This window comes from Mus pahari, chromosome 5, assembly GCF_900095145.1.
Source record: "Mus pahari chromosome 5, PAHARI_EIJ_v1.1, whole genome shotgun sequence".
NCBI classification, from domain to species: domain Eukaryota; kingdom Metazoa; phylum Chordata; class Mammalia; order Rodentia; family Muridae; genus Mus; species Mus pahari.
Window position 1 is genome coordinate 67,580,571 of NC_034594.1, and position 13,238 is coordinate 67,593,808.

General features: G+C 49.2%; 1 protein-coding gene across 1 annotated transcript; it reads left to right on the forward strand.

Annotated features, from left to right (window-relative positions):
* The first annotated feature begins 722 nt into the window (after window positions 1-722).
* Ackr3 (atypical chemokine receptor 3) lies at window positions 723-12,426 on the forward strand. The gene is made up of 2 exons (XM_021198210.1): window positions 723-831; window positions 10,536-12,426. The coding sequence occupies exon 2, from the start codon at window positions 10,562-10,564 to the stop codon at window positions 11,648-11,650; it is 1,089 nt and encodes a 362-aa protein (XP_021053869.1). The 5' UTR covers window positions 723-831; window positions 10,536-10,561; the 3' UTR covers window positions 11,651-12,426.
* The last annotated feature ends 812 nt before the right edge of the window (window positions 12,427-13,238 follow it).

Genomic DNA, 13,238 nt, shown 5'->3' on the forward strand with positions numbered 1-13,238 from the left:
TGAGCATCTCTATTAGAATGTAGATTTTGATACAGATGACGACTGCGATAAAAGTTGGCTAAGCTCACCATGACGATAAAGGGTTGCTACCTCACTGGCGACAAGACCTTTTCAGTGACTGGCACTGCTCGGCTCCGTAGAACGCGGTCTTAATAGGGTCATAAGGACTTTGTGTAAGAGTTCCAGCAGAATCTGGATCCAACCTAAAGGCACTTTCCCTCACTTCAGGGTGATGGCGGTACAGGGTCGATTAATCGTTCCCTTTCCAAAATGTGACTTCTGTTCAGGAGGCATCGACAAAGAAAGAGCAAGCTTGACAAACCAACAGCGAAGTTCAGAAGTTCAGAGTAATTTGTCTTGGGAACAAAGTCTTCCCCGAAGCTACAGACATTCAAAGGAACTCCGGTACTCGCGGGATTATTAAAAGCTATACCTGAGACTGGATCAATAGTCTATTATTTTGGAACGTCCTAGGACTTCTTTTGGTTTTCTTCTGCTGACATTTCCCCCAATAGGATCTAGCCTTTGCAAAGGGAGGGATCTGAGGGCTCCCAAGAATGTGTTTGTGCAGGAAACAACAACCTAGAGAGGGTTACAGGAGGGCGTGTGCGCCCGTACAAGCCTGCATGCCTGCGCGCTGTGGTGGGAGAGGAGGGGCGGGAGGAGAGCTGAGGGTTGCAAAACTGCCACCTAGAGGCACTTTCCCGCAGTGTATATAAAAGGCAAGTCCGGAGCCCTGAGAGATCTCAGTTGCTACAAACTGCTCAGCACTGAAGGAGCCTGCAACGCTCACAGTCAGGGAAGGCAAACCACAGCCCAGGCAGCTCTGAGGTAAGTAAGAAAGCCTTGCTTCTGGGACAGTTTTGCCGAGCAGCCACGGCAAGGGGCAGGACTCCTGTTCTTACAAGAACTGGACTTTTTCTGAGAACTCTTGGATCCCTGAACTGGGGGCTTTAGAGCCTGCAGGTCCGGATTGGAAAGCTCAAAGCTGATTGCACGCTGCGTGCCTGCATTGCACGCTACTGCTCCTGATTTGGGGGATCCGAGTTCAGTCACTCGTGGAGGGAAGTCTCTGTGTATGTTTGTTTGCTACTGGACTCTGACTTGTTTCTGTGAGTACTTAAGTTCCAGGAAGCAGGGAAACTTTGCAGAGAATGTGGAATGCCCCACTGAGGTTGCCCAAAGCCAGTTTAGGGGTGAGCTTGGCACCACTGTTTGCCCACTCCTACTTCTGGTTATCAGATTGGCTGTAAAAAAGAAAAACAAAACACAAGCGTACTTCCAGAAAGGTATATGGTATGTTCAGAGGCATCCTTCAGTGGACCAGACAACTGGGCTGAGCATTCTGCGTCTAGGATGAGTTTAAACTCCCGTGCTCTGGGAGTGGGGGTGGATTAATTCACAGCTCCTGAATTCTGGAAGCTGTAAATTGAATGTTAGCTCCTCTTCATCTTATCTCTTCATGGCATCCCTGCTAATCTAATTTTGAGTATTTATTGTTCTCCTAGAAAGTGTTGTCCAACTTCAATTGGGACCAAAAAAAGAAAAAGAAAAAAAAAGCAGACATTAAGAAATCTAGTATTTTAATTTAACTCTACTTTCCAAGTGAACTGTACATGTTGCTGACTTTTGTTAGGGTGCATAAAGGTTCTCTGGGTGGCTGGGAGTGAGGGAGACTCTGAGGTCAGGGGATCCGTGGTCAGCCAAGACTCCTGGCCACTAGCTACTAGGAAAATGAGGCACTGTGAAAGGCAGACTGGCTGTCTCTTCCCCTTTCTCTCTCTTTCTCTCTCTCTCCCTGTCTCTCCATTCATTTGCTCACAAACAAGATTAATTATTGCTTCGATGTGAGGTAGGATCAAGCATCTTTTTAAAGGTATCTTGGGTTAGTGGCATCCCTGAGACTCCAGTGTGTGCTGTGGCCAGTATGGAAACTTTGTTTTTCTTTGAAGGAGCAGATGCTGGCTTTGTGGGTCTTTATTTAGTTCAGGAGAATGTGGAGCTCAATGGATAGGACTAGAAAGGAGGGATGGGGGTGGTTCTGTTTTTTTGTTTTTTTGTTTTTTTGTGCCTGGCTCTTTGCAGATTGTAAATGGATAAAGCTCCCAAGCCCCCCCCCCCCCATCTTAATAGAAGCCTGCCCCAGATGGAATGAAAACTCTGTTCGGCCGGGAGCAGTGCACAGGTTCCAGCTTGGAAACATTTTGCTCTAATTTCCAGCAGTCTGAGCTGCGAACAACACTGTGTGCTGCTCTCGGCTGAGCTCAGCCTCTGCCTCCAGGAGGCAGCAGGGGCTGGAAGGAGCTGTCTGCAAGCAGAGGTGTAAAAGCTGGGGAAGTGGATTGCTTGCTAGCTGCCTGTTGGGTTCCTCCAGCTTGTTTTTAAAGGGGCATGCACAGTGCAATCACACACATATATTTTAAAGTTCCAGAAAGTTCCAGGGCTGCATGCTTGTGCTTAACTGAGCCAGGGCTTTGGAGGTGAGTTTATCCAGTGTTATTAGCAAGCCCTTAGGGAGCTAAGAAGGTATTATGATTTCTAATCAGACCCAGAGCTGGCCAAGGGTAGACTTTCTAGATGGGATAAAAAAAGAAGAAGAAGAAGAAAGACCATGAAACACCCTGGTTAGTCAGAACAGTGGCTTTTTGTGTGAGGATTTGAGGCAGAGTGCTCTAATTTTCAAATCTACACAGGAAAGTTGGTTGCAATTACTCAGAGCTGAGTCTGAAGGGACACTCCTTTATAAACTTTCACAGTCACTGAGAGAGGCGGAAAGGGCCCCAGCAACTTCAGAACTTTTATTTTTTTCTGAGATTCTGTAGCAAACAGATTGGAATTGGGCCCCTGAAGGCATTGGTACTTTTCAGCTAAGCAGCCAGGGATTCTTAAGGACTGACTGTCAAGGTATTAAAATGTTTCTTGTTGCCTGTTAGGTTGGGTGCATGCCTGTGATTCCAGAACTCCAGAGGCTGAGGCAGGAAGATTGCTGTGAGTTTGAGACCAGCTTGGGTTATGTTGCCTACACACTAGGTCTCAGAATAAATAAACAATAAACAAACAGAAAGTCTGGTAATTGAAATCTACGTGCTTAGATAAAATTGATAGACAGGTAGTAATGACTGTTTTCAAACTCCCCAGGCACTGGGGCACCTCTCTGCTGTTACAATGGAAGCAAACAGCCTAAAGAAAGAAGCAGGTGGAACCAGGTGTTAGGCAAGGATATTTTCTGCAGGGATTAGCCATCCGATGCCTTCCTTGTTAAAAATCCACTCACTTAGAATTGTTTAAAGAGAGATGGTTAGAGCCTTCACTCACCTAAACTTCACTTTAAAAAAAAAATTGTTTCTTATAAACACGTCCCAGAGACTGTAGAATTTTATGGTGACAATTTAGCAGAGAACAAGGAGGTTGGCAGTGGGCAGCGTTTTGTTCTCCCAGCCCACAGCTGGTAGATATGGAGACTGTCTCATGTGGCCTTGAGCCACTCCAGGTGGAGCCCTGGGCAGCTTGGGAAAGCTGCATTTGAAGGCTGTGTCTGCTAAATAGCTGGTGTCTTCTGGTTTTTCTGTCGTCTCTGTCTCTGCCAGCCTGAAGGTTGGTATATAAGAAGAGCCTAAGCTTTCTTAGCGTGGCTTGGGAACCTGGACCTCCTATTGTCTTGCTCAGGTCCTAAACGGGTGGGAATGCAGACTCTGGCTCTATCCTGCCAGCTGGCAGCCTTTGTACGGTACAGGGACACCTAGATCTCTCCGCTAGATGCAGCTCTGCTCCCTTGGGCTCTGAGCACAATGGCTCTGATCCGGTTTCTGGATGGGACATTCATTATATCTGTGAGTGCTGCCATGGTAGAAGGCTGTCTCATGTGTTGGTGGGAAGTTCAGCCAAGAACCCTGGGGATAGGTGGCCTGTATCGGAATCAGGGTGTGGATTTTTCTCTCCGTATTTATTTATTTTTTTGAGTTCCCGAATAATTCAAAGCAGTTCCTTACTTACATGAACTAGAGGTCACTCAGGGCCACAATGAATGTGTGGTCAAGACAGCGTTGTTTCTCATTGGCTCAGTACTGGGGGATAGACAAGAGTCCCTTTCTACACTCAAGACTAGGATTTGGCCACGGAGAGCTGCCTGGATGGGTGTCATGCTGGTTGGGTGTGGGTTTCAAGTAGACTTAAGTAGGGGGGGTCAATTAGTGGGCAACATTGCAGCCATCATCTCTTTGATGGACAGTGGCCTCACGGTTCTGCGAAGGTGGTCAGACTCTCCTGCTTCAGTGAAACGCCATCTGTAGACTGTCCCAGCCAAATGAAAACACTGTGCCTGTGACACAGGACCCAAGTGGAAGCTGTTGAGCACAGCTCCTATGAACTAGAGCGTGGACAAGCTAGAGCCCGTTAGTTACTTCTGTACGCATCCCTCGTGGTTTATCAGCTGCTCTGAACTATTTTCAGAGGTGTAGATAGGGAAGACAGGCTGGATAAATACTAACCCCCAGACTTGAGTCCACAAGGAATTTCTCCAGGAAGTTCTATGTGGGACACAGGCCACACTTTGCAGAAAAGTAAACTTTTCTGGAAAAAAAAAAGTAAACTGTAAAGGAAGTTTTCTTGTTTCCTAGTAGGTTCTGAATCCCTGGGGCTGGGACCACATTGTCTTCTGTGGCTTCTGTCTGGGCATCAAGCCTATTTATAGGGCATCTGGGTCAGGCCTTCTCAACTGTGTGGCACTTTAAACCTTCTCTGTCCCAAAGCCGTGGCGTTTCCTCAAACCTGCCCTGGCATAGATAGGCTAAGGCCAGATCTCCTTGCCCATAAGTCAAGACCCACCTCTGCTCTCTTCCCTTCTTCACGGAGACAGTGACTTGCCTTTCAGTGATGCTCTATGATGTCCCTGGCTTGCCTCCATTCTCCTGAAGGCTCCCCACCTTACTACTGAAGGATGTACCCATACCTGGGAGGGCAATACCCCTTTGTGCCTCCTGGATAGCCTTGTTTGAATGGTGAGTATTTGGGGGAGAGGTGGTCATGGCTTGACAGCTTCACATGTCCCAGAGCAGTGCCTTCAAGAGGAGGTCACCTGACATCCGCTGGGAAAGGGTTGCAGCCGAGTCCCTCTGAATAACCAGTGCACCTCAGGCTGCTGTCCAGGCTGCAGGCCTCCCCGGAGCACGACTGACAGTGCTTTTTCAGGTCACTTTGCTCCACTGGTTGAACAAAGGTGACTGAGGCCTGGTGGGGAGGAAGTGTAGAGGGTAGCAGTGTGGAGAGCTTTGTGATGCATTGAGATGTGAGGCTTGAGGAGAGGGGTGAGGCAGAGGCAGGCTGGGAAGGGTCTTCTTGTCTCCGATGGGATGCGGCGAACACATTGAGGCAATTTGGTGAACCTTAGCCAGACACCTGAACACACTTGGCAGTCCCTCGGAGGATCTATCTGGGGATAAGGACATATGGATTGCAGCCCAAACCACCACCCCATGGAGACTCTAAATTTGGATGCTTCTAATTCTGGTGCTGTCCCAGCATGCTAGGAAGCTTAGTCGAGCCAGTTGAAAACAGCTGGATACCGCAGGCAGCTGGGTGTTATCCAGGGCATTTTATGAAGAGTAGTGAACCTTAGAAGCAAGAGGCAGATCTTTGAGAAACCTTTTCCTCTTCGCCATTGGCCCTAGGAGGTGTGTGGCTGTGGACCCAAGGCAGAGCTGGACAGATGGGAGTGCTGTCTGTGTGCAGATAATTGACAAAGTCATCGACAGACAAGAGTGAATAAGCGAGGAGTCGGCCTCTGGAGGAGGCTTTCTGTTTTAGTGAAGTCTGTGGTCCAGAAAAGCAGAGCAGGAACCTTTGATGTGCAGTGGCTCATTCCCTCCCCTGTTAAAATTTACATAATTTTGATGTAAGCTTTGCAATAATTTGGGCGTTTCTGGAGGAAGGCGAGGCTGCCTCTGTGATTGCCTTCTATTTACTTTCCCTGCCCAAAGCCTTACCCTCATTGTGGGTCTTTGTGTCTTTCTATGCATGTATTTGCATATAAAACACTCATAATTTTGCCTTTTCTGCAACATCAATGGGATTGTGCTGTGGGCAGCGCATCTGCTTCTTTGCCTTCTGCTCAGCAGCACACATTCATTTATTCCCCTTGTTCTGAAACCTCTCTCTCTCCATCCCCGCCCCCTCTCTGCTCACAGCTGTGTCGTATTCCACACGTTAGACGTGCCTGCTTGTCTGCTATGGTTGGATAGTTATGCTGCCAGTGGTTTTCGCCGGGAAACAAATGTCACTTCAGTAGATACCTAGAATGCATGGTTGAGACCACATGGGCATCTCAAGAAGAGGTTTGTGACCTTTTAAAATCATAGAATAAAGCCATCATTCTGAGGCTCTCTGCCCCTCCCTACCCCCCTGCAGTTCTTATCCAGGTGTGGTTCACAGGAAGCATCTGAAGTGGGTCTCATCCAGGCCTTCCCAGGACTGGACTTTTGAGTGTTCAAAAATGAGGCCACATGCAGAGGACACCCCACAAATCGCTCTTCACCTCAGACCTAAAGACAACAGGGAAGGAAGCAGCCCTGGGTGACTTGGCAGGGTAGGGAAACCTTTTTCTGGTCTCCTTGGTTGTCAGCCCTCCTTGTGATCAGCATAAACAGCCCTATCGTGATGGCCAAGAGACATTAACTTTGGCCTCAAGGAGCAGGTTATATGGAATATAACTTGTTCCTCATGAACTTCCTGGGAACCCCCTCTGTCTGCTGGAGGGAGGCCAGGTCCCCATGCAGGGCTCTCTGGGAGCGGCAGAGTCTCCCTTTTGTCCCACTGGCCTTCACTTTCAGATTTCTCTGAGAGCTTTGTCCAGTACTGGAGTCCAAGGACCATGGGCAGATGTCCCTCAGTTTGCTGTGTCATGACTCTGATTCTGTGAAAAAGGCTGAAGGTCATTTGCTGAGGGATAAGCAAGAAACGGAGGAGGGCTCTTTGCTTCATCGAGGGGCAGACATCACTGGTGTTAAGAGGGCACACTCCTGATGTCTTGCATAGGTGCTGTGACTGCAGACCACACCCAGGTGACACGCAGCTTCTGTTGTCCCCAAGAAGATGGATTGTTCTGTCGTTGGCTCTTTTCTGGAATCATTCTTAATTGCTTCTAAAACCTAATGCATGAAAGATGTCCAAGTGACGAAGGTCAGGCTGCGGGTGGCCCTTTGACATCTTCGCTTTTGTTTTCTTTAGTCGCTTGTTTGAAGCACACAGGGTTTGGTTGCTGCCTTCTGCCTGGTCTCCAGGAGCCTTCTGTGGCAGGGAGGGGACATCCAATCAGGGGGCAGTGGTCAGGATCAGGTTCTCTGCCCCAGGACTGTGCACTGCTCAATGTAGGTGACTGGTAGTCACAGTGCCAAGAGGAGTCACCAGCTTCAGCTCTGTCCTTCAGAATGGGACGATAACAGCTCTGTCCCTGCCTGAGACTTTCCACAGTGCCGAGGGACCTCAGAAGTAGGGACAAACAGGAGGCTGGCGATCTGTACCTGCCCCTGAAATACCACTGTGATTCTGGGACCCAGTGGTCATGAAACCAAGGTTCTTTTCCCAATGATAAAGACCAAAGGGCTGGATGGGGATCCCCAAGCCCCTGCTACCATCCACTGCTGCTCTAGAACCTGAGAGAAGCTGAGATTGGCAGATGCACATGAGAATGAGAGGTGATTCCACAGGGACAGTGGAGGGATGCAGAGGGCAGATACTGTCCCCTTTTGTCCCCTGCACTGCATGGGGCCTTCTTGGACCATTGCCAGCACTAGGCATGCCTGGGCACTGAAGGCAAGGGAGGGGGGTGAGGGGCTGCTTCCTAGTGTGGAGAGAACAGGAGGACAGGTTCAGGACCCAAGGTCAAGCTACCTAGGCTTGAAGCCAGTTCTTTCTTTTGCCTTTCAGAGTGGCTGCTAAAGCCATAGTCTGGACTAGTAGCTCAAGGACAGGCTCACACCACTGCCAGTCAAGGATCCTCTGGTCCCCGGGTCCCCATTGTAGTCCTTTCTTTACATGGTGTGGGGCTGGGAAGGTCTTTTTTCCAACCTCCGATGTTCTCTGGAGACTCTGGATCAGGGTAGACTGAGAAGCTCTGGTCAAACCGAGTCTCTTGTAGTTCTGGCTGGACATCTTAGGTAGCTGAGGATGGCCTTGAACTCTCCATCTTTCTGCTTCCACCTCCTGAGTGCTGGATTTATAGATGTGTCTCATCATGTGTCTTATTTTAATGTAATAGAAAAAGAGGAAAAAAAGGATCTTGGCCCTGAAGTCGTGCAGGACAGAATTCTTGCTTTGATTCCTTCCCAGTCATGAGTTCAGAGTGGAGAGTCAGTGCCAGTGTGTGTGTGTGTATGTGTGTGTGTGTGTGTGTGTGTGTGTGTGTTAGTGTTGTGTGTGTCTCTATGTGTGTGTGTGTGTGTATGTATGTGTCTCTGTGTGTGTCTATTTGTGTGTGGTGTGTGTGTCTCTCACTCTTTCTGTGTCTCTCTCTCTCTCTCTGTATGTCTGTGTATCTGTGTGTGTTTGTGTGTGTAGCAGTTCTAGGTAACTTGGGGTTAACACTCTTTCCAGAGGCTGGTCTGGTCAGTTACAGAGGCCCCATCTTTTGGAAGGTACTGTCTGCAACCCAGACAGCTGGTGTTCTTTTGTAGTTCTCAGGACTGGGACTTAAGACAGAACTGGTACTTTCTTAAAGTGTGTGGGCCCGGAGTCCACGTGCCAGGACGTCTCTGAGGACCAGTATCCTCTCCGACCATGGGTGGTCTTCTGATTGGGAAGGGGGTGAAGCTGTCACAGAAGGCCATATCTTCCATCAGCAGCCGAGGACACGGGAGTCTGGTTAGGTTACCAGGAAGCCCCCTCAGAGCCTGTAGGCAGTCTTCTTTAACTGGGATTTGGGAGTGGGTCACCTGCTGTGGGTTAAAGACTTGGGGTGATCATGGGTGGCATCAGATGCCATCTCCTTTCAAGGTCAAGATCCCACTGCTGCAGTCTTGAAGGGGAAAGCCCTCTGACCATCCTCCACGGCCCTTGACTTCCCTTCTGCTGGGTCCTCGATACTCCTAGAAGCCCATTGCTGGCATTCTAGTTAGTGGGGCTGGGCTTTCCTAAAGGGGATAATTGGCCACTTTAAACTGGACAGTCCTCTGTCCTCTCGTCCTGGAAGGTGCTGGAGGGGAAGTTTTGTGGAGTAACTGCTGCTTCCCAGATTCTGGGTTGTGCCCTCTGTCCTGGGGCAGCAGCCACAGGTGGTTAAATCTGAGCTTAGACATGACTGAGAAGCTGTAATTCCAACCCAGGAATGTGCAAATCCCGGATTTGGTGGTTTTTCATACCCCGGGGTTAGCCACCAAGGCAGTGACCCACTAACTGCTGTCCCGTGCGAGTTCTCATGCGTAACCTGGAGTCCATCCCAAGTGAACCTGAAAGACAAGCTTGGCTCTGTTTCAGCCATCACCAGTGATAGGTGCCATCATAGAATGGGATGTCTCTCCATTCTAGTCATGCAATTTGTGGGTTGGGGGGGGGATGACAAGGGCAATTGTCCCAGAACCATGAACAGATGGGCAATAGAAGACAGCTCCCTGCAGTTCCTATAGTGTATGTGGAGAAATCACCCCAGGCATAGTGCTACCCTGGAGCCAAATTCTCACTAGGTGTGATGTGATGACAGCTAAGAGTGTTGGCCTAGGGTCAGGCAGGTCAGTGGGGACGTCAATCAACAGGGCTCATCAACCCTCCAGAGATACAGCAGGTGGCTGGTGGCTTATGCACTTCCAGTCTTGGCTCCTGGAACTCTGAAGTCAATTGAGTGGGCAAGGAATGGGAACCCAGGCGAAATCCGAGAGCTGGAGGTAGCCTGGCTGGTTGCCTGTGGCTGAAAACTCCCAGCAAGCCCCAGATCTGCAAGTTTGGGGTACAGTCCTATGGCAGGGCATTCCACACTTGCTGGCACTTGAGGGAGACAGAGGACCCGGAGAGGATCCAGGTTGGCAGATGGGTATTGCAAAGGGGGCTAAAGAAACAGTGTCCCATTTTTAAACGCAAATCGGGAGAGGATTTGAAGTGTTTTCATTAAGACACCAAAGCAGCACACTTACAATTCTCGTGCCAGGAGCAAACCAACCCTGCCTCTCTTGGGAATGTCAGTAAAATGGTTCTGTGGACTCCTACTGAGTACAGGCAGGCCATCAGCACGGCGGTGGCCAGGGCCCTACTGTCTGACATTTCTTTGGACCCCATATCATGCTGATTTCACACCTAGGACACAGCCAAGCTGATGCCTCCATAGCAGAGCCATGAAAAGCCACAGAAAGCAAACGCAACCCCTCCCCAGCACCATGTAGCCATAGCTGGGCTATGTGTGATTTTCTTTCTTGCAGCCTAAGGTAGTTATTTTCTTTTCTCCTTTCTTTGCGAAGACATCACGGAGCAAAAGCCAAACCCGTGAGCATCCTCAGTGTTGACTGAGCCCTGAGGTTTCTCCTAGTGAAAATCTCTCCTATCTGCCTTTGCTGTAGGTCACTTGGTCACGCTCCTCAAGACCATGGATGTGCATCTGTTTGACTATGCAGAGCCTGGCAACTACTCTGACATCAACTGGCCATGTAACAGCAGCGACTGCATTGTGGTGGACACCGTGCAGTGTCCCACCATGCCCAACAAGAACGTGCTTCTGTACACCCTCTCCTTCATCTACATTTTCATCTTCGTGATCGGCATGATTGCCAACTCTGTGGTGGTCTGGGTGAATATCCAGGCTAAGACCACAGGCTACGACACGCACTGCTACATCCTGAACCTGGCCATTGCAGACCTGTGGGTCGTCATCACCATCCCTGTCTGGGTGGTCAGTCTTGTGCAGCATAACCAGTGGCCCATGGGCGAGCTCACGTGCAAGATCACACACCTCATTTTCTCCATCAACCTCTTCGGGAGCATCTTCTTCCTCGCATGCATGAGCGTGGACCGCTATCTCTCCATCACCTACTTCACCGGCACCTCCAGCTATAAGAAGAAGATGGTACGCCGTATTGTCTGCGTCTTGGTGTGGCTGCTGGCCTTCTTTGTGTCCCTGCCTGATACCTACTACCTGAAGACGGTCACATCTGCTTCCAACAACGAGACCTACTGCAGGTCCTTCTACCCTGAGCACAGCATCAAGGAGTGGCTGATCGGCATGGAGCTGGTCTCTGTTATCTTGGGCTTTGCTGTCCCCTTCACCATTATCGCCATCTTCTACTATCTGCTCGCTAGAGCCATGTCAGCATCAGGCGACCAGGAGAAGCACAGTAGCCGGAAGATCATCTTCTCCTACGTGGTGGTCTTCCTGGTGTGCTGGCTGCCGTACCATTTTGTGGTTCTGCTGGACATCTTCTCCATCCTGCACTACATCCCGTTTACCTGTCAGCTGGAGAACGTGCTCTTTACAGCACTGCACGTCACCCAGTGCCTGTCCCTGGTGCACTGCTGTGTCAACCCCGTGCTCTACAGCTTCATCAACCGCAACTATAGGTACGAGCTGATGAAGGCCTTCATCTTCAAGTACTCGGCCAAAACAGGTCTCACCAAGCTCATCGATGCCTCCAGAGTGTCAGAAACAGAGTACTCTGCCCTGGAACAGAACACCAAGTGACCGATCGCTCTGCAGAGGCGTGGGGAGGCGTGCACGTTGCAAGTGGGGCGGCTGGGTCCTGCGGTTTCTTCAAGAATGCAATGCAGCTTTGGGTCTGGTTGCTTGAGTGGTATGAAGAGGAGAAGGCATGTGACTATGCTTCCTGTCTCTCATTCTCCAGCCAAGATGGCTGCTGCCTGGACGCCTATCCTGACCGTTGGCAGCAGGCAGGGCTGCGCTGTGCCTTGCTGTGCAGCCAGAGCTGTGTATCAAAGCTAGCAACAGGACAGGCTCTTACGGACATGTGTACAGTAGAATCTTCTGTGTTTCTTCAAGTTTTTACTTGGTGACTTTTTGTATTTAAGTTTTAAGACTTTATTTTTCTCACTATGGATGTACCTTATAAATGTATTTGAAAGCTAAATATATTTTAAATATTGTATGGGAGGTGTAAGGCTGTTGTAGTCAGACCATGTAGGCCTCAGATTAGCTGGACTTGAGTTTTGACTAAGGATGACATTAATTGTTAGCTGATTCGAAATTATATATATAAATATAAATATATATATAAATTTATGCCAGTCTCGGCTGAAAGGTTTTTATTTACAATAGTTTTATATCTGTGCAATGTTTAATGCTGGCACAGCATATGGAACAACAACTGCCCAGTAATGCAGTTTGTGACATGGACCGTATTGTAGAGTTACACTTCGGGCTGCAAACCCGTGAACAAAGGAAACAGAACATCCTCTCCATTTGTAAGTTATTTTTTTAATAAAGATTTTTGTTTCCTAAAACCGCATGTGTGCTTCGGTTTTGAAAGCATGCTTGGGCTTTGGATGGCATGCATGGTGCTAACACATGGAAATACATATCAGACACAGGCAAGAAGAAGATGTTCAGTGGGAGAGAACCACCAGAGAGTCCAAACACGGGGCCGAGTGGATGGATCTGAGCAGGGTGAGTGCTATTCCTTGGTTCCTGAAGGAACATTTTCAAGAACATTTGAGGTCAGAGGAGGATGAGCAAGTCATGGGTAGGCGCCTTTCAATGGCTGTTGAGTGAAACTTGCTGTAAAAGATGTGCTACTCAGTGCTACTCACTGTCTACTCAGGAAATCAGGCCCTTATCTTAACAAACACCTGCCTGCTGTCTTCCCCAGCCACATGTCCATCAGACCATCCTGCTGAGATTAGGGGCATGAGGTTAGGTGTCAGCGAGCTGTGTATGCTGAATGACTCCCCAAGCCCAGAGCACCTTCAGGCCCAACACTCTAGAGGCAGAGGCAGGTGGATCTCTGTGAGGTTGAGGATAGGGCCAGCCTGATCTACACAGTGAGTTCCAGGCTAGCCAGGACTGTGTAGTAAGTCTTTGTCTCCAAAAAATGGCTTTGGATCCCTCCTAAGGGAATGCAGGGTGTAAGTAAGTTCCTGGCCTGTGTATTAATGTATGCTACGGAGAGTTTGAAAGTGTCCTTTAGAAATGGGGGGATTCCCACCCTCACTAATTCTCCATGGAGCTAAGGGAACACCAGGTGCTCATTCAGGCAGGAGCTCAGAGATAGGCTGGCTCCCCAAGCTGCCTTTACCTGTCCCAGCTCTGAGGACAA

Excerpts from the sequence above, each read along its gene's own strand:
- Ackr3 (XM_021198210.1), top strand. The coding sequence starts at position 10,562 with ATGGATGTGCATCTGTTTGACTATGCAGAGCCTGGCAACTACTCTGAC.